Source organism: Branchiostoma lanceolatum, chromosome 11 (genome assembly GCF_035083965.1).
Source record: "Branchiostoma lanceolatum isolate klBraLanc5 chromosome 11, klBraLanc5.hap2, whole genome shotgun sequence".
NCBI classification, from domain to species: Eukaryota; Metazoa; Chordata; class Leptocardii; order Amphioxiformes; family Branchiostomatidae; genus Branchiostoma; species Branchiostoma lanceolatum.
The window spans coordinates 6,370,996-6,390,864 of NC_089732.1; the positions used below are offsets into that span (position 1 = coordinate 6,370,996).

At 43.9% G+C, this 19,869-nt stretch overlaps 3 protein-coding genes and 1 long non-coding RNA gene across 4 annotated transcripts; 2 read left to right on the top strand and 2 right to left on the bottom strand.

Annotated features, from left to right (window-relative positions):
* Window positions 1-815: 815 nt before the first annotated feature.
* Window positions 816-5,128, bottom strand: LOC136444581 (dapdiamide synthesis protein DdaC-like). Its single transcript, XM_066442206.1, has 5 exons — window positions 4,059-5,128; window positions 3,674-3,856; window positions 2,565-2,688; window positions 1,956-2,131; window positions 816-1,508 (listed from the first exon to the last, which is right to left on the bottom strand). Exons 1-5 carry the CDS (start codon window positions 4,629-4,631, stop codon window positions 1,362-1,364), a joined length of 1,203 nt encoding a protein of 400 aa, XP_066298303.1. The 5' UTR covers window positions 4,632-5,128; the 3' UTR covers window positions 816-1,361.
* Window positions 5,129-5,844: 716 nt separating this feature from the next.
* Window positions 5,845-8,455, bottom strand: LOC136444582 (uncharacterized). Its single transcript, XM_066442207.1, has 5 exons — window positions 7,788-8,455; window positions 7,445-7,627; window positions 7,137-7,260; window positions 6,720-6,892; window positions 5,845-6,132 (listed from the first exon to the last, which is right to left on the bottom strand). The coding sequence occupies exons 1-5, from the start codon at window positions 8,358-8,360 to the stop codon at window positions 5,986-5,988; spliced, it is 1,200 nt and encodes a 399-aa protein (XP_066298304.1). The 5' UTR covers window positions 8,361-8,455; the 3' UTR covers window positions 5,845-5,985.
* Window positions 8,456-9,594: 1,139 nt separating this feature from the next.
* LOC136444374 (dapdiamide synthesis protein DdaC-like) lies at window positions 9,595-19,395 on the top strand. The gene is made up of 6 exons (XM_066441894.1): window positions 9,595-10,466; window positions 17,074-17,402; window positions 17,619-17,801; window positions 17,925-18,048; window positions 18,218-18,393; window positions 18,891-19,395. Exons 1-6 carry the CDS (start codon window positions 10,223-10,225, stop codon window positions 19,053-19,055), a joined length of 1,221 nt encoding a protein of 406 aa, XP_066297991.1. The 5' UTR covers window positions 9,595-10,222; the 3' UTR covers window positions 19,056-19,395.
* On the top strand, window positions 12,869-15,755 carry LOC136444376 (uncharacterized). Its single transcript, XR_010757257.1, has 2 exons — window positions 12,869-14,281; window positions 14,810-15,755. It is a non-coding gene; the product is annotated as an uncharacterized lncRNA (long non-coding RNA).
* Window positions 19,396-19,869: the final 474 nt, after the last annotated feature.

Below are 19,869 nucleotides of genomic sequence, written 5' to 3' on the forward strand. Positions count from 1 at the left end.
TCGACCGTCGGACAATAGGGCATAGCACTCACAACGCAGAGATTGTATTTGACATGAGTAGACAACTACACCAGATCACTCGTAAGGTCTTCTACATGAATGCAAGCAAACGAATTGACCTACCAATCTAGTTCCCTGGGTTTAATGACAATGACAATGAACTTTATTGCATATTCATACCCAACATGGGCTAAATGCATTTGGTAACATGAAGTAAAAGAAAAGGAACATTGTGCTATATTCCATCTAAATCTACAGAGTCTCTTCTCTCTTCTTGAAACATTTGTACACAAAATAGTTTTTTAATCATATCGTAGTTTCTAGAAGATATAAAACATGTGAATACCTCGTTATTTGTAAGATGCGCATATTTCTTGTCTAGTTGTATGGAACTTACAAGGGGTCTGCGCAGGTCTGAGTATAGTGAGCATTCTAAAATAAAATGTATTTCATCTTCTATACAATCATTGTTACAGAATGCACACATTCTGTTATTTGGTGGAGTCTGGTTGTATCTACCATCTTCAATTTGCAGTGGATGATCGCTGATCCTTAGTTTAGTCATAGCTCGGCGATAGTTGAAATTTTGTATATCTAGATATTTTTCTTTTTTATATGTGATCTTAAATTTTTTGTAAGTTCTTAATTTGTTTCCATGCTTACCTTTTTCACCACAAGATCTAGAGTTCAGTTGTGAGTAAAATGTTGAAGAAAGTTGTATCTTTGTTTTAGTTTTAAAAGTTTACAAAGTAGCCTTTGTTTTAGTTTTTACAAAGTAGCCTTTGTTTTAGTTTTAAAAGTTTACAAAGTAGCCTTTGTTTTAGTTCAGATTGAGCGGATAGCGTGTTTCGATCTTTGTAATAAGTAAAAGGTAGGCAAAGCCTGACTCCTCCAAGATTTTACTAATATTTGAAAGCCAGCATGGTATCTTTCTCCTATGTAGGTCCTGCTGTACTAAAAATGCTTCATACTGTAATAATTTGCATAAATCAAGGCCGCAAACGTTTACTTCTGTCCCCTCCGGCTACTATTCCGGCATTATTTCATCTCCTGTCCTGAGAAGGACATCAAAGGTGATCGGCCTGACCAGAAACTCATAAATCACGTATCGCGCGCGGCAAAGTCCCTCCACATCCTTAAAGTTTTACACTAAAAGTGGCAATTTCGACAATCTACGGACTTTTTAAATCTCTCACTTTGGAAATTGGTCTATCAACCAATACTTCACATCTGTGAAAGTATTACTCTCGATATATTTCATGCATCTACAGTTATACTGGTAGATTTTGCGATACCAAATAATTGTGTGTCAGTTGACGTGATTCCTTTTGAAATACTAACTCTTAGAAAGGATTGAAAACTCAGAAGTCCTCCGGATAGTCCTGGTCCTGCTTGGCCAGCGCGACGGCAAGTTTCCGTTTCCCGGTAAAGCCGAGTCTGGCGTGCTGGCAGTACATGTTGTTCAGGACCAGTAAGTCACCCTTCTGCATCTGGAAACCCATGGAAACCTGAGAACGAGAAAAAAAACGCCATACACTAGCTCGTTGAAATTTCGATTTCTATGATGCTATCGTGAATGCAAAGAATGTGGACTTAACGTTATGATGTTGTCAGCAAGGTTCTATTAAGCATACTCTCTGCGATGGACACATGGCTAATCTGAGCCAACTGAATTGGATTTAAAGGTCGTCTGTGGTTGAGTTGTCAAATTAATCATGATCTAGTTTGGCTGTCTGTAGAGGTAAGACTATTTATGAGTTTTTGCGAGTCTGGGAAGAAAAAGTAAATTTTGAGTTTGAGCACATGTTTCCCAATCGGAAAATGGTGGTCCAGAACGAGGAAGAGTCCACACTAACTACACGTACTGAAGTCCACAAGGACACTATTGGAAGCCACTGCCAAGAGTTTCTCAGAGGCTGCACAAAGTGTCCTTATGGGCTTTCGTACCTACGTACCTGCCAGTGGACATCGCGGATATGCTGAATTACTTCTGCCTCAATGTCGGTGCCGTCTCCATAGTGGGTGGTGAGGGGAAAGTCATGATCGGGGAGATCCTTGTTGAACCAGAGGGGGTGGGCCTTGAAATATGATGCGTTATTTATGTGGACGGAGCAAAACCACAGTTTCTGCCCTGGAAAATTACATTGGAACCGTTGTTAACATATACGTACATGTTTCCTAGATTGCTGCTGAGCCAATTGTTCTACCGTGCAATGTACAGCAAAAGAAAAGGCCACAAAATGGTTCTATCGTTAACAGTCTCTTGTTTTATATCCTTCGAAATGAAAAAAATAAAAAAAGCTTTCATGAACTATTTTCCGTATTTTTCGAAACCCATCCCAAACCTTAATCCCAAAGTTTTTCTCTTCACTGCATTTCAATTTTCAGAGAGACCTTGCTTTAGGTATGGTTTAGATACCAGGACAATATAAGATAAGCCCACAACTCTAGTGACCGTCCTGACAACAGAGCCCCCCCCCCCCCCAACACACTCACGAACGTCACATACACACACACACACACACACACACACACATACACTGACTTTATTGAAATATGCTAACCTCTGTACTTGAACATGGGTGGCAGTGTGATGCACCATGATAGGTTGTCATCTTCCCACCTCCAGTTTGTGTTGTTCGCTATCATATACTTCTCTACAGCCGCCCTTTCCTCGGTCTGGAACGACTGAAGATGTATACCGTATAGATACATATGAAAAATACATGTATGTTTATCTCCTTGAAAAAAGGCTTTTTCATGGAGATACTGTTTTGCGTGCGTTTGCGTGTTTGTGTGTATGTTTGTGTCACCGGATGCTTAAAGTCAGAATAACTGTAGAACATGTTGATGGATTGTAATGATATTTAATATGTGGGTAGGTGTTGGGAGGAGAAAGGTCAAGGTCGATTTTGGGCCCCCTGGTATGTGTCACTGGAACTGCAATGGCGTATTTGTAAAAATCTTCGAAGGAGAATAACTGAAGAAAGGAACGACAGATCGTCATGTTATTTGGTACGCAGGTAAGTTAGACAGAGATGTACACACTTAAGTGCAAAGTATGCAAATTCAGTGTGTTTGCGTGTGTGTTTGCATGTGTGTATGTTTGTGTCACCGGATGCGTAAAGTCAGCGTAACTGTAGAACGTGTAGATGGATTGAAATGATATTTGGTATGTGGGTAGGTGTCGAGAGGAGAAAGGTCAAGGTCGATTTTGGGCCCCCTGGTATGTGTCACTGGAACTGCAATGGCGTATTTGTCAAAATCTTTTAAGGAGAATAACTGAAGAGAGGAGCAACAGATTTTCATGTTATTTACTATGCAGATAGCTTAGACACAGATGTATACAATGAACTGCAAATTGGACTTAATTTGCATCAGTAATGAGGAAAATATATATTTGCAGTGTTGTCCATTGCATATTGTTGCACATCTGTTAGTAGCTATTCATAGCGAAAGTGGGTCACTTCTCCTGGCCCCGACAGGTGGGGTTCAAACCATTGAGGGATATAGAATGGGGGGGGAACTGGTTTAATAAAAAAACAAAGTTTCATGGAGATTTCGGGTCCTAAGACTCTTGTTGTCTATGGAAGAGAAGGTGTAATTCTTTTCTTGGTTTGATGTTCTTCGTTTCGGTGATCTAAAGAATCAAATGATTAGCTATTAGTTGTACCTTTTGCCATGAGAGGTATGCTCCAGGAGAATGGGAGGGCAGGTGATGCCAGTACATCACTCCGAGCTTCTCAAACTTGTCCACGACGTCCTTGTCCAGACGGGGTAGAATTTCCCGCACGTCTGCGATCACAGTCTCGCCACCAGCACCAGGAGACGGAGGGTCCAGGCAGAAAAATATGACCTGAAAACCACAACCAAATCTTTTTGTTAAGTGGCATACCTAATGTCAATTTCAGAAGACATGTGGTGAATCAATAGCAAAAAAGAATCAAAAAGAAGCCTATCATACAAAAAGCGAATGAGACGTAAAACCAAGGACACCTACGGAGACTCGGTTTGCGTTAGCTGTTCTCTAAAGCGTTGACACTTTTCGTTCTACTAACCTTTTCAGGGAAGTGCGAGGTCTGGGCCAGCTCATTGTGGGGTTCGATACAAAACTCGGGCGGCTCGTCGCTCGCTGTGTTCACTGCCTTCGCGACGTCACTCCTGACTGCAGCTCCCCCTTCATAACCAATTAACTTCAGACCCATGTTATTGACTACACGGGAGAAATCTTCGGCAGTCTGCAGAGGCAGACCACGAAACAGTACCGCCCCATTCTTGTTCTTCTCCAGCACCTCGTGTACTACTTTCCGCACGGCGACAGCACACCCTTCAGGAGAAGCGGTCGTGTCATCCTCAGGTGTGAAGACGTACGGGTAGCCGTCCTTGGGTGGCTTGAGAAACTCGGGATAGTTGGGACTAGTCGAGCCAGGTAGCCACTTCCTGCCCCTGATCCGTGCCGGGTGGAGTTTAGCTCGGCTTGCCCAGTCAACGTGGGTCTCCACGAGGGTGACGTCGGTGCCAAAAGACGTTGATGCGTGACTATTGTGCACCTTGTGGCTGATACGAGACCACACAGTTTGCACACTGCGTGACCACCCACTTCTGTAGGCTGTCGGTAGTATGACGGCCATGGTTGTAGATTAGAACTTCTGAAGTCAAAGACCGGATGTTGTCGAACTTACCACTTTACTGCGGAAGTTTGACAGAAGCGCACTTTGTAGAATAAAGAAGCTAGGCTGGGGCCACACAGCAACAACCTGCCAGTGGATCTATCATAAAACAGAAGCAGTTTGGACGTAAATAACCCCAACAAGTTGAGTGGGTTTAATTAAGGTCACTGCTTACGTCGTCAGTAGTACAGCCTACAGGGTGCGCAGTAAGTGACCCATCGTCTAGATCTGATGGTTACACGCGGACCAGGCGTCATAGCCAAAGTTGAGGGCGACCTCATTAGCATAATATGTAAAGATTTGTGTGACATTTTTTTGTCAATATGTGTAAATGTATCAATCTATGTTAGAACATTTGTCGTACGGCGTAACAGCCCCCAGGCAGGCATGTTACATCTTGGTAAAGACAAGGACAAATTTGGCCACACGGTGCCCCTAAGGTTGGTCCTTGTCATCAAGGTCGGTATCAGGGCAGGGCAAACCAGGCAACATAACACAATGATGACACAAATGTCCGCAGGACACAAATGTTCAACATGGTTGTATTGACAATCCAACATATAAGTGCGGCTACCAAAGTTAAGAAGCCGGCCATTGTCTCCTCTGTAACAAACTACGCACCAGTAAAAGAAGCACAATATTCTCATCCTACATACATCCTCCCCTATAGGTAGGGGAGTCGGAGAGACCACTGAGCGCCCGTCTACAGGAACACAAGAGACCCAGCTATGTGTCATCACCTGTGGTGGAACACGTTGCCAAGCAGAAACACAAGATAGACTGGGACAATGTGAAAGTGCTGGATCAGGACTCCGACTGGTTTTCTAGGGGTGTTCGGGAGGCGATCCAAATCCGCAGTCAACGCAGTACCTTAAACAGGGACAGGGGGCGTCACTATCTCAAGCCTGTATATGACTGTCTCTTGTCACGTGATAATCAACATCAAGTCACGTGACAAGAGAACTCCAAGACGAGATCTGACTTTATTACCGGGTTGACGAAGAGACAGAGAATTCGTCTCGAAAGCTCCCCAGAGCAATCTTTTTTTATGTTGTGTGTAAGGCTTAAATGTTTGTCAAAAGATTCTCATCCTTGCCCAATACCATGCATCGACACCATTGCAAATATAATGTACCATGTTTCTACTACGGAGTCTAACTATACTTCACACCTGTCAAAGTATTACTTTTGATATATTTCATGTCTTCATCAGTTATACAGATAATTGTTGGTATACCGACCGACTGATTATGTGTCAGTTGACGTGATTCCAGTTGAAATACTTTAGTACTGACTATTGGAAACGATTGGAAACTCAGTAATCCTCCGGATAGTCCTGGTGCTGCTTGGCCAGCGCGACGGCAAGCTTCCGTTTCCCGGTAAAGCCGAGTCTGGCGTGCTGGCAGTACATGTTGTTCAGGACCAGTAAGTCACCCTTCTGCATCTGGAAACCCATGGAGACCTGTCAACAGGAAAATGTCATACTCCCATTAATATTTCCATTTCTTTGACGCTATCGTGTCTATACAGAATGCAGACCCTAAACGTTATGGTGATGTCCACAATGTTCTGTTCAACATGCGCTCTTCAAAACATTCATGGCTAATAGAAACCAACTAAGGTCGTCTCAGAAGTTGAGCTATCAAATTATTCCTGACATAATCCTGATCTTTCTGGCTGTTTGCGCAGATGAGATTCTTCTTATTCTATTCTCTCAATACCCCATGTATCGCCCCCTGTGGCCGCAAGTGCATTTATCCCCCTGGGGAATGAACATGCAATAAAGATTATTATATTGTTCATGAATTTATTGATGGGTCTTGGAAGGAAGAGAGTTTGAAGCTATATCTATGTCAGCGGGAAAATGCCGATCCAGCACAAGGAAACAATCCTGCGTACTGAAGCCCATAATGACACTATCTGAAAAAACGTGGCTGAGAAATTGTTGTTTTGCAGAGGCTGCGGAAAAGAGATTGCAGAGCCTGTGACGAGGGCTTCGCAAAGGCTGCAAGAATGTCCTTATGGGCTCTGGTACATGTACCTACGTACCTGCCAGAGAACATCGCGGATATGCTGGAGAACGTCCGCCTCAATGTCGGTGCCGTCTCCATAGTAGGTGGTGAAAGGAAAGTGATGATCGGGAAGGTCCTTGTCGAACCAGAGGGGATGGGCCTTGAAATGTGATGCGTGATTTACAGGTCCACAAAACCACAGTTTCTGACCTGGAAAATAGATCACAATGGCACCACGGTTAGATGTGGAATTTATAAACTGAGTGTGCGTCGTGTGAACGATACAAAATTGTCCTATCATGAATAATTGATAGATATGTCCTTCCAAAGTGTATTGTCGATTTTTCCATCTCTGTTAAACTCCATCCCAAACATCATCCCCGAAGTCTTTTTATATTGCTGGATTTCTATATATATATTTATGTTTATACATGTACGTTGAGTGTATCCTAACCTCTGTATTTAAACATGGAGGGCAGTGTGATCCACCATGATATGTTGCCATCTTCCCACCTCCAGCTGGTATCATTCGCCATCATATGCTTCTCTACAGCAGCTCTGTCCTCGGTCAGGAACGCCTGAAGATGTATATGGCGTTTAGATACCTGTCCAGAATATTCACCTTGAATATTCACCTTGAAGATCAGCCAGTAGGTACCCTTAAGAGTAATGAGGCTGTGTTATGGAAAAATTCTGTCACTTTTTGATTTGATGATCATTGTGCCGGCGATTTAATAAAATCAAATAATAAACAGATTGTACCTTTTGCCATGAGTGGTATGCTCCAGGAGTATGGGAGGGCAGGTGATGCCAGTACATCACTCCGAGCTTCTCGAACTTGTCCACGACGTCCTTGTCCAGACGGGGCAGGATTTCCCGCACGTCTGCGATCACAGTCTCGCCACCAGCACCAGGAGACGGAGGGTCCAGACAGAAAAATATGACCTGAAAATCGTGATGTGAATTTCACAAATCAAACTTTTGGTTGATACTTGACATAGGTTGCATCCATTTTAGAACACATGTAGTGAATGGGTAGGAAGCTAGTTAAGCTGTACATTAAAGTCTCCTATATGGTTATGCTTTCTTTCTACGTTTCACTAACCTTTTCAGGGAAGTGTGAAGTGTATACCAGCTCATTGTGGAGTTCGATACAAAACTCGGGTGGCTCGTCGCTCGCTGTGTTCACATCCTTTGCGATCTCACTCCTGACTGCACCTCCCCCTTCATAACGCATTAATTTCAGTCCCGTGTTATTGACTACACGGGAGAAATCTTCGGCAGTCTGCAGGGGCAGACCACGAAACAGCACCGCCCCACTCTTCTTATTCTCCAGCATCTCGTGTACTACTTTCCGCACGGCGGCAGCACACCCTTCAGGAGAGGCGGTCGTGTCACCCTCGGGTGTGAAGACATACGGGTAGCCGTCCTTGGGTGGCTTGAGAAACTCGGGATAGTTGGGACTAGCCGAGCCAGGTAGCCACTTCCTTCCCCTGATCCGTGCCGGGTGGAGTTTAGCTCGGCTTGCCCAGTCAACGTGGGTCTCCACGAGGGTGACTTCGGTGCCAAATGACGTTGATGCGTGACTATTGTGCACCTTGTGGCTGATACGAGACCACTCAGTTTTCACATTGCGTGACCGCCCACACCTGTAGGCTGTCACTAGTATGGCGGCCATGGTTGGATCCCGTGACGCAGGTGAGGCAAAGTTGAAAGACCTCTCAAGTTTCTGAGTTCAAAGGCCAGAGCTCGAGGTTGTCGAACTTACCGTGACTTTACTGCGGACGCCTGACAGAAGCGCACTTTGTAGACTAATACCATCGCAAGTTAGGCGGGCCACTTAGCAACAACCTACCAGTGGATCTATTGTAAAACAAAAACATTTTACACGCAAAAAATCCCAATGAGTTGAGTTTGGTTAAATTAAGCTAGGTTACTGCTTACGCTGTCAGCAGTACAGTGTGTGCAGTAAGTGACGTATCATCTAGATCTCATGGCGCTTCCGGGTACTCACTGTTCAGGGGTCATTACATTGCCAAAATTAAAGCATAATGTAAAGATTTATGTGACATTTTGTGTCAATATGTGTAAATTTATCAATTTCTGTTTTAACAGCGTAACAGCCCCCAGGCAGGCATGTTAGATTTTAGTAAAGATAGGACAAATCTGACACCAAAATGCCATGAAGGCAGTTACCCTAATATATCATCACGGTCGGTATCAGTGCAGAACAAACAAGACAAAATAACACAATGATGACACAAATGTCCGCAGGACACAAATGTTCAACATGATTGTATTGACAATCTAACATGTAAGCGCGACTACCAAACTTAGGAAACATTGTCTCCTCTGTTACAATCTACCCACCAGTGAAAGAAGTGCACTATTCTCATCCTTGTCCAATTCCATACGTCAACACCATTGTAAATATAGTGTATCATATTTCTACTACGGAGTCTAACAGGTGTGAAGTGACTTCACACCTGTCAAGTATTACTTTTGATATATTTTATGCCTTCATCAGTTAGGCAGGTAGATTTTGCTATACCGACTGATTGTGCGTCAGTTGACCTGATTCCTTTTGAAATACTATTAGAAATTTAAACGATTATAAACTCGGTATCACTCTCGATATATTTCATGCATCTACAGTTGTACCGGTAGATTTTGCGATGCCTATTAATTGTGTCAGTTGACTTGATTCCAGTTGAAATACAGACTATTGGAAACGATTGGAAACTCAGTAGTCCTCCGGATAGTCCTGGTCCTGCATGGCCAACGCGACGGCAAGCTTCCGTTTCCCGGTAAAGCCGAGTCTGGCGTGCTAGCAGTACATATGTTGTTCAGGACCAGTAGGTCACCCTTCTGCATTTGGAAACCCATGGAGACCTGTCAACAGGAAAACGTCATACTCCCTTGAAGATTAGAATTTCTAGGATGCTATCGTGTCTATACAGAATGCAGACCCTGAACGTTATGGTGATGTCCACAAGGTTCTCTCGAACATACACTCTGCAAAACTTTAATTGCTAATAGAAACTAACCAAGATCGTCTCAGAAGTTGAGTTGTCAAATTATTCATTATTCAGTCTTTCTGGCAGTTTGTGTAGATGAGATAATTGACTAGTTTTATGGGTCAGGGAAAGAAGAGAGCTTGAATATATGTCACAGGGAAAATGGTGGTCCGGAACGAGGAAACAATTCAACGTTCTGAAGTCTGTAAGAAAACTTCATGTAGCTGTGATATGTAGCTTACCGCACACCCTGTACTACTGACGACGCGAGAAGTGACCTTAATTAAACCCCACTCAACTTGTTGGGCTTGTTTACGTCCAAAATGTTTCTGTTTTACAATAGATCCACTGGCAGGTTGTTGCTAAGTGGCCCGCCTAGCTTAGTCTTACTCTACAAAGTGCGCTTCTGTCAAGCTCCCGCAGTTAAGTCAAGGTAAGTTTGACAACCTCGAGCTCTGGTCTTTGAACTCAGAAACTTGAGAGGTCTTTCAACTTTGCCTTACCTGCGTCACGGGATCCAACCATGGCCGCCATACTAGTGACAGCCTACAGGTGTGGGCGGTCACGCAGTGTGCAAACTGTGTGGTCTCGTATCAGCCACAAGGTGCACAATAGTCACGCATCAACGTCATTTGGCACCGAAGTCAACCTCGTGGAGACCCACGTTGACTGGGCAAGCCGAGCTAAACTCCACCCGGCACGGATCAGGGGAAGGAAGTGGCTACCTGGCTCGGCTAGTCCCAACTATCCCGAGTTTCTCAAGCCACCCACACTATGCGAAAGGGGCTGATTTCCGGAAAAATTCGGAGTTGATATATTCCAAGACATGCTTGATATTTGGAATGTGTCCGGACAAGATGTCTGATATTTACCATATCCTGGAATATCCTGAGTCCGGACATGTTTTGTTGCGAATCCGGACGAATAAGACTTTCCTATATTTCAAGATACGCGCCATTGACGTATCTTGCTTCCGAATGCATAACACGCTTTATATTCTGAACATATCCAAGGTAATTATATTCCAGGAATAAATTTTGGACATATTAGGAGTTGACACGTAGCATGATATGCCTCATTTCTGGACCATTTTCGGACGACATTCGATATTTACTACATCCGCAAATATCATGATTCAGAAATTGTTCCGAAGCATATCCGGACGGATAAAAGCTTCCAGTTTTTTCCGAATACGTGCCATTGGCGTTTCTTGTTCCGTACTCATGTTCAATTCACGACACAGATACAAGAGCTAGAGAGCTAGAGATATACCAAGAATCAGTGACAGTGTTCGGACATATTTGGAGTAACATGACATGCTACATATTCCGACCGTTTCCGGGCATGGTTTTGGGTGTTCATTTCTGTTGCGTGTCCGGACAAATAAGACGTCTTTTTTTTCAAGATACGCGTCATTGGCGATTCTTGCTGTGATACGGTTCATATATTGTATGTAGGTTTCATTGTAATTGATCAAGGATTATGTCGCCCTTGAGATGATATATTTTGGAAATAAATTTAGACAAATTAGGAGTTGACACGATATCATATGAAGCACATACTCCATCGAAATACTATAGATCTATACTAGTGATAGCGGTGCATTATAAGAAAGTTACATATCCGGAAATATCATGCTCAAAATTCACTCAAAATACTCCATAGACGCGTTGCAGTATGGGAAAGCTCCATATACGGACAGTATCATGCTCCAAATTTACTCATGATACTCCATGGAAGCGTTGCAGCATGGGAAAGTCCCATTTTCGGACTAAAACAGGAGGCACTCATGGTCAGAATATGCGATGTGCTGTACTATTGTTCGCCGTACAGTGGCGCTGCAACTTTATCATGGTGGCAGCACATTCTAGGCTATTTGATGATACTGTCACCAAGGAGTATCAGGAAGCCAAATTCAACCGATAATAAAATGTATACGGGTGGTGCAGTTTCTGAAAGTCAGGTCATTCGGAACCAGATTTTTTTTAGAACGGATCGGAGCTGAGGCACATTATATATGTGTGTTGGAACATAATATCTGTGTTTTATTTTTGTGCGGATGTAAACAGTGAAGTGTGCGACAGTTTGACCTGATGAGACCGTACCACGCGTGTTTGGAGCAGTCAAAGCCCGACAAACAACGGTCTATACCGCGCCACCACGATGTTTGCGAATGTGTGCAACATGCAAGATTTGAACTGGTAAGTACACAATGGATTTGTTTACAAAAAATAAGCTTTCTCGCATGTAACCTGACCCCGTTAGCTCAGCTGCATCTTTCATGTCTTTGATACCCAAAGGCGCTGACGGGAGATTCCCCCGAAACCTTACTACCATCTAACAAATGACATGGATCATCATTATTAATCTACCACGTGTCCCATTTCAACGAATGATGTTTAGGGTTGTATGTTTGGGAGTCTTCAACACACATAAAATGCATTTAGTAGTTTTCCCCTTGCTGGCGGGGCGGGCATACAAGCTGAAGCAAAAGCCGGGCTGGTACTACTGGGCGGGGCCGGGAAACTCCCCAGGAGTGCTGAGCTCTATTTACCGCGGGATGACTGCTTTGGGCCGCCGAATGAACTGCTGGTCAATGGCCCGATACCAGTCTGACCAGCACAAGCCAAGACATTTTACATGATTATGTTCAATGCTATGATTGTATATTAAGGGTAAGACTAGCCTGTCAATAGCTTCTGTCTTTTAGTTATGCAAAACATGTACAAGCCTAACATCTGCGTGGAGGGTAGGGTAGCTGACACTACAGTGGATACTTAGCAGGCAAATTGAGCAAGGAGGTTGATTTGAGGCTGTAGTGTAGTGTTCCCGGGAAAGAGCGTTTCGCGATCTTCCACCAGACATTTGGAAGTGGCTACTGAGTCAGGACGATCCTGGTCAGCAGTAGAAAAATCTGCACTGCTGACAGGATCATCCTGTCAGCTGTAACAGATAGAATAGACGACATAATGTGTCCTGATCTTATACAAAGGTTTCTCAGTAGCTAGGCAGTAAGCAAGCTATATTTAGGACTAAGACACGTGACCAGGCCGTATTCGGAAGCTCATCTGAATAGATTAGTGTTGACCAATAGCGAGTGAGAACAGCTAGCACCTTAGCATAAGCCCGCCGATTTGAACTCAGAAGCTATCCTGTGACTAAGGTAAGTGATCACACGTAGATTAGCTCTCTGTATTTTGTTCGTAATAAATACTAGATGATTGTAGAATATCCTACATTTCCATCATTACACTAGTACTCAACCTCCGTAATCGTAACGCTCTAGATCGATTACTGTGCATCTTGTACTGTAGGCCTTTATAGTAGACTTGGCTTGTATAGTACTGCATATACCACGGGATAAATAACGATCCGAACAAGAGTATTAATCAAACCGGCTTGGCGTTCTTATCTCTATAGTAGCGTAACTTAAGATGTAAAGGTTAAGTCCACATCCTATACCCTAGACCAGAAAAGTTGCATTGATTCCTACACCGCTTGTTCGGACAACTGTGGTTTCTGCTTGCTTGTAATTGTGAATTTTGTGTGCTTCTTTTTGCGCTGTCGGTTCCCGTGTACTACGCGTGCGGCTTGTTTTCGGCCCGTTTCTTTGCGTAGCTAGTTAACGTTTCCCGACTGTTTGTGTGCCGTACGAGTGTTGTTGCTTTTCCTGTTCTACCAAATTCTTTGTCCTGCTGTTTTGGCTACAGTTTTCTGCATATTTTCCGTTTTCCAGCTGTGTTACTAGTGGCGTGGGTTTCGCGTCCGTTTTTTCACACTGCATAATTGATTGGACCTTGCCGACATCGCAGTCCGTCTCTAGAGTCCCGCTGTGCGCCTTTCGGGCCATTGTTTTGCCAAGAAGACCGCTCTCCCGGACGCCTTGACTTGCAAATGGATATACCGTTGTTGTCAGTTTTCTGTGTCCTACTCCATAAATTATTCTTTCACTATCGTTTGCTCAAAATCTCGTCTGTGTTTTTAGACCTATTCTGTTTTGGCTCCCCGTTTTGTAGTACCCATTTCTGTTTGGCTTTTTTTATTTTTGTACCATCATGGCGGCCGCCAAAACTAATGCCCCGGAGATTGATTTCGGTCCTTCTTCTACGGCCCCATTCCTGCTTCGTCACCGGCGATGGCTACCCACCCCACGTCTTACTCCGAAGAGCTCCTGGCTCCCCGGTTTCTCTGCGTCTATCTAAGGCGGATGTACAGCCGCACACAGGACCCGTTCCACTACCGCAGCGACACCCAGGCTTTGCGGCAAAAGCGCAGCGAGACCCCGCAGCAATTGGAACTGAGAGTGCGCCAGGCGGTCGCTCTAGCCTTAACCTCCTTGCTCTAGCCTACCCCGGAGCCGACCAGCGCACGCGCGACGACTACGGCGTGCAGGTTTTCCTGGACAATTTAGCCATAGATGACCTTAACCTCGCAATGGATAACCTTAGTGGTAACCTCCATTAACACTAAAATTATTTCCTTCCTTCCACGAATTCAACCACCTGCACCAACATCTGAGGGCGCAGAGCAAGCTGCTAGAGGAGGACGGAAGGCTGAGGCGGTCAAGAGAAAGAAAATGATGGTATGTGTATTAATCTATTAAAATTAACAGATTGAAGGGATGGGTTAGGCGATTGTTCAAGTGGCTTTGTGCATGGCATCCACATGTTAGGGTATCATGAAGTTCAAGAAAACCTGGTATGCAACTGACACTAAAGTAGAACTATCTGACTAGTTTCTTTTTTATAAAACCAAATTCCAAAAGAAAGCTGTAATATTTATCAGGCATTTATGCATATTTTGCGTGTTTTCGAATTTTCTATCCAAGATCTAACATTCTATCTAAATTACAAGTGATCATTGGAAACAACGTTTATGAAAACTATTAGTCATGAAAAATGCATTTCCTACCAAGACTGGCTACATTTTGCCGGCTATATTTAGAATGGTAAAGTAATATGTATCTTGTTTTTTTAATAACGCGGCGGTTTGTGTTAAAAATCCCCCTATGATGATATTGGTTTGTGTCCTTCAAAATCGTTTATTGCAGTGTAGCCCTGCCCAGGTGCCCGCCATGCTTAATAACAAGATTTTTTCTGTACCCACTCAGCTGTTCAAGTCCCGAGTTCGGGTGGCAGGGGACGTCTTGGACAGAGAAGAATACGACTACCTGAAGTCATCAGGACAGGTTTACATGTCCGATGAAGTCAGCGATGAGGATGACAAGTCATCGGTGTGGGTCCAGCCACCCGCCTGGCGGGCGGACAAGTTAACGGACATAACGCGAAGGTGCCAGCCGGTCCTAGACCAGAATAGGAGAGACAGGCGCCTGCCCTTCTCCAACAAAGAGAGAAAGCAAGGGGAGGAGTTTACAGACAGATGTCCACCATCCAGCGGGCTGCACAGCCACACCTCATGACTGTGGCCTCCCAGGAAGAGGAAGGCGCGGAGGGAGAGGAACGCGTAGAGGGAGAAGAACGCACAGAGGGAGAGGAAGACACGGAGGAAGAGGAAGACAGCGACTGAAGCTAGGAGTTGTGATGATGACTGATGACTGGTTTATACAACTTATAAAACAAACCACATGGCAGCCCTAGGGTTGGATTGGTACTTGGTAGGCTTGTTGACAAAAGGCTAGCTTTTTTTTACATACATTATATAAGAAGCACATACAGTGGCATACTTCATCATTAAAACGTCACATTCCACTATTTACTATCACTGCTTAGTAAGTTGACCCTATAGTACGTAGATATGACTTTTTGTATATCTCACAGTGTTGGCTTTAAAAGTTTGTTGAAGTCGGTTTTTACTATCGTAGTTTAGCAAGTTGACCCGTAGTACGTAGATAAGCCTTTTTTGTATATCTCACAGTGTTGGCTTTAAATGTTTGTTGTAGTCGGTTACTCGAGCGAGTCTTTCACGACACAGTGGGAACCAGTCCCTGAAGGTCGGGGATCTCAGTCGAGAGAGTGCAAAGTTTCTGCATAGTTCCTCACGTCTTTGTGATAGTGGTGTTAGTGAGAGTTCTCCAATACAACTTGCATTTGATGATACTTCTGTTTTGCATTCGTGTATTGATTTGCCTAAATCTTTGGTGTGGTACTTCTGTTATTCTTAGTTCGTGCAGTATATTCGTCTATGTGTAAAGAGTTAGGAATTCAAAACATATTATACTGTATTAGGATCATTTTCTCTCCCAAATAGTCTGAAAATGTAACGCCTAATAGAGTTTCTGAAAGGAGAAGTGTTACGGTCCGATTCTCGGTTCCGAATATCCTAGTTATATGTAAACTTTCCGGAGCGTAACAGCCCGAACGCGCGGTCAGAAGTTAGGTCATTTTCTGAACGCATTTCGTCTTAAATGAGTCCGAAACTGGAAGTCCGGATATTATGAAGAGCACTGTGGTCCCGTTCTTGACTACGGAAATAATCCGAAAACGTGAGGAAGTTGAGTTGTTTTTTTGTCCGGATATATCCGAAAACGTTACCAATTCGGACGTATACGTACCTAAAAATATCCGGACATCACCATCTTTCGCTTTCGGGCGTTACTATGAATCCGGATATGAGGAGTAGTGTTACGGTCCGATTCTTGGTCCCGAATATCCTTAGTATATGCAATTTCCCGGTGTGTAACAGCTCCGAACGCGGTCAGAAAATATGTCATATTCGGAACGAGTTTTGTCCCAAATGACTCAAAAAATGGCCAATTACTGGAAATCCGGATATGAGAAATAGTATTATGTTCCCATTTTGGATTCCGAATATTTTCAGCATTTGCTATCTTTCCGGAGGTTTATTCCTCCGAACTGTGTCCGAAATTATGACATATTCAGAACGTGTTTTGTCTTAAATGAGTCCGAAAATGTCCCATTACTGGAAATCCGGATATGAGAAATAGTATTATGTTCCCATTCTGGACTTGAATATTTTCAGCATTTGCTATCTTTCCGGAGGGTTATTCCTCCGAACTGGGTCCGAAATTATGACATATTCGGAACGTGTTTTGTCTTAAATGAGTCCGAAAATGTCCCATTACTGGAAATCCGGATATGAGAAATAGTATTATGTTCCCATTCTGGACTTGAATATTTTCAGCATTTGCTATCTTTCCGGAGGGTTATTCCTCCGAACTGGGTCCGAAATTATGACATATTCGGAACGTGTTTTGTCTTAAATGAGTCCGAAAATGTCCCATTACTGGAAATCCGGATATGAGAAATAGTAAAATGTTCCCATTCTGGACTTGAATATTATCCAAACACGTAGGGGCGTATCGTCCGGATATTGCCCGGATATGTCCGAAAACGTTCCCAGTCCGGACGTATACAAACTTTGAAATGTCCGGAAATAACCCCCTTTCGCATAGTGCCAGGCATGGCTACCCGTACGTCTTCACACCCGAGGATGACACAACAGCCTCTCCTGAAGGGTGTGCTGTCGCCGTGCGGAAAGTAGTACGCGAGGTGCTGGAGAAGAACAAGAATGGGGCGGTACTGTTTCGTGGTCTGCCCCTGCAGACTGCCGAAGATTTCTCCCGTGTAGTCAATAACATGGGGCTGAAGTTAATGCGTTATGAAGGGGGGGATGGAGTCAGGACTGAGATTGCGAAAGCAGTGTACACAGCGAGCGACGAGCCGCCCGAGTTTTGTATCGAACCCCACAATGAGCTGTCCTATTCTTCGCACTTCCCTGAGAAGGTAAGTAGAACGAAATGTATAAACTCTCCAGAGAACAGCTAATATAAACCAAGTCTTCGAACGTGTCCTTGTTTTAATGGTTTTACGTCTCATTAGCTTTTTTTGTATTATAGGCTACCTTTTAAGTCTTGTTTGGTATTCATTCACAACATGTCTTCGGAAACGGACATTAGGTATGCCGCATTGAACAAAATAGATTACTTTGCGGATTTTCAGGTAATATTTTTCTGCCTGGACCCTCCGTCTCCTGGTGCTGGTGGTGAGACTGTGATCGCAGACGTGCGGGAAATCCTGCCTCGTCTGGACAAGGACGTCGTGGACACGTTTGAGAAGCTCGGAGTGATGTACTGGCATCACCTGCCCACCCATTCTCCTGGAGCATACCTCTCATGGCAAAAGGTACAACCTTTTTATTATTTGATTTCATTAAATCACTTGCACTAAACATCAAATCAACAAGAGAATCACATTTTCCCTTCAGTATGTTTGACCTTTCTGTATTTCTACGATATACATCTTCAGGCGTTCCTGACGGAGGACAGGGCTGCTGTAGATAAGCATATGATAGAGAATGATACCAGCTGGAGGTGGGAAGATGGCAACATATCATGGTGGATCACACTGCCCTCCATGTTTAGATACAGAGGTTAGGATACATTCAATATATAAAAGTGTGGGCGGAGAGGTCTGTTGTTCGTGATGTAAAAATCTTGTGACGTTTGATTCTGCTGTACATCACATGAGACTCAGTTTGTAACAGCCATCCGAGAAACGTAGGCAATGCATCCTAACATCCGGCGTCATCTATTTTCCAGGACAGAAACTGTGGTTTTGCTGCGTCCATGGAAATAACGCATCATTCTTAAAGGCCCACCCCCTGTGGTTCGACAAGGATCTCCCCAACCACCACTTTCCCTTCACCACCTACTACGGAGACGGCACCGACATTGAGGCAGAAGTTCTCCAGCATATCCGCGATGTTCACTGGCAGGTACGTACTAGGTACGAGAGCCCAGAAGGACATTATTTTCAGCCTCTGCGAAGTTCGCGTCGTAGCCTATATAAAGCAAAGCCCTTTCCACAGCCTCTGTGATCAACATTTTTGCAGCCTCTGTGAAACCCTTTGCAGAGGCTACACATAGTGTCCATACGGGCTCCGGCACGCAGGATATCGATTGTTTCCTCGTTCCGGACCACCGTCATTTCTTGGTGACACATATTCAAACTCTTTTCTTTCCCAGCTGCAGACCCATCAAACTCATCAATAATCTCATCTACGCAAACCGCCAGAAAAAAATCAGGAATAATTTGACAACTTCTGAGACGACCTTGGCTGGTTTCCATTACCCATTAATGTCTTGCAGAGCGTGTGTTGAACAGAACCTTGTGGGCATCACCCTAACGTTCAGGGCCTGTATTTTGTACAGACACGATAGCATCCTAGAAATCGACATTTTAACGAGAGCATGACATTTTCCTGTTAAATAGGTTTCCATGGGTTTCCAGATGCAGAAGGGTGACTTACTGGTCCTGAACAACATGTACTGCCAGCATGCCAGACTCGGCTTTACCGGGAAACGGAAGCTTGCCGTCGCCCTGGCCAAGCAGGAGCAGGACTATTCGGAGGACTACCGAGTTTCCAACCGTTTCTAATAGTCAGTATTTCAACTGGAATCACGTCAACTGACATACAATCAGTCGGTATACCAACAATTACTTGTGTAACTGATGAAGGCATGAAATATATCAAAAGTAATACTTTGACAGATGTGAAGTATAGTTAGACTCCGTAGTAAAAACATGTTATATATCACATATATTTGCAATGGTGTCGATGTATGGTATTGGGAAAGGATGAGAATAATGTGCGCATATTTTTTTTCGCTGATGTGTAGTTTGTAACAGAGGAGACAATACCCGGCTTCTTAAGTTTGGTAGCCGGGCTTACGTGTTAGGTTGTAAATAGAATCATGTTGAACACTTGTGTCCTGCGGACATTTATGTCATCATTGTGTTATTTTGCCTTGTTTGCCCTGCCCTGATACCGACCTTGATGAAATATTAGCACAACTGCCGTAAGGGTACCTTGTGGCCAAATTTGTCCTTTTCTTTACCAAGATGTAACATGCCTGTCTGCCTGCGGGCTGTTACGCAGTACGGCAAATGTTACAACATAAATTGATACATTTACACATATTGACACAAAATGACAAACAACTCTTTACATATTATGCTACTGAGGTCGCCAGCGACTACGACAATGACCCCTGGTCCGCTAGTAACCAGAAACGCTATCAGATCTAGATGATGCGTCACTTACGGCGCACCCTGTACTACTGACGACGCAAGAAGTGACCTTAATTAAACCCCACTCAACTTGTTGGGCTTGTTTACGTCCAAAATGTATCTGTTTTACAATAGATCCACAGGCAGGTTATTGCTAAATGGCCCGCCGAGCTTAGTCTTA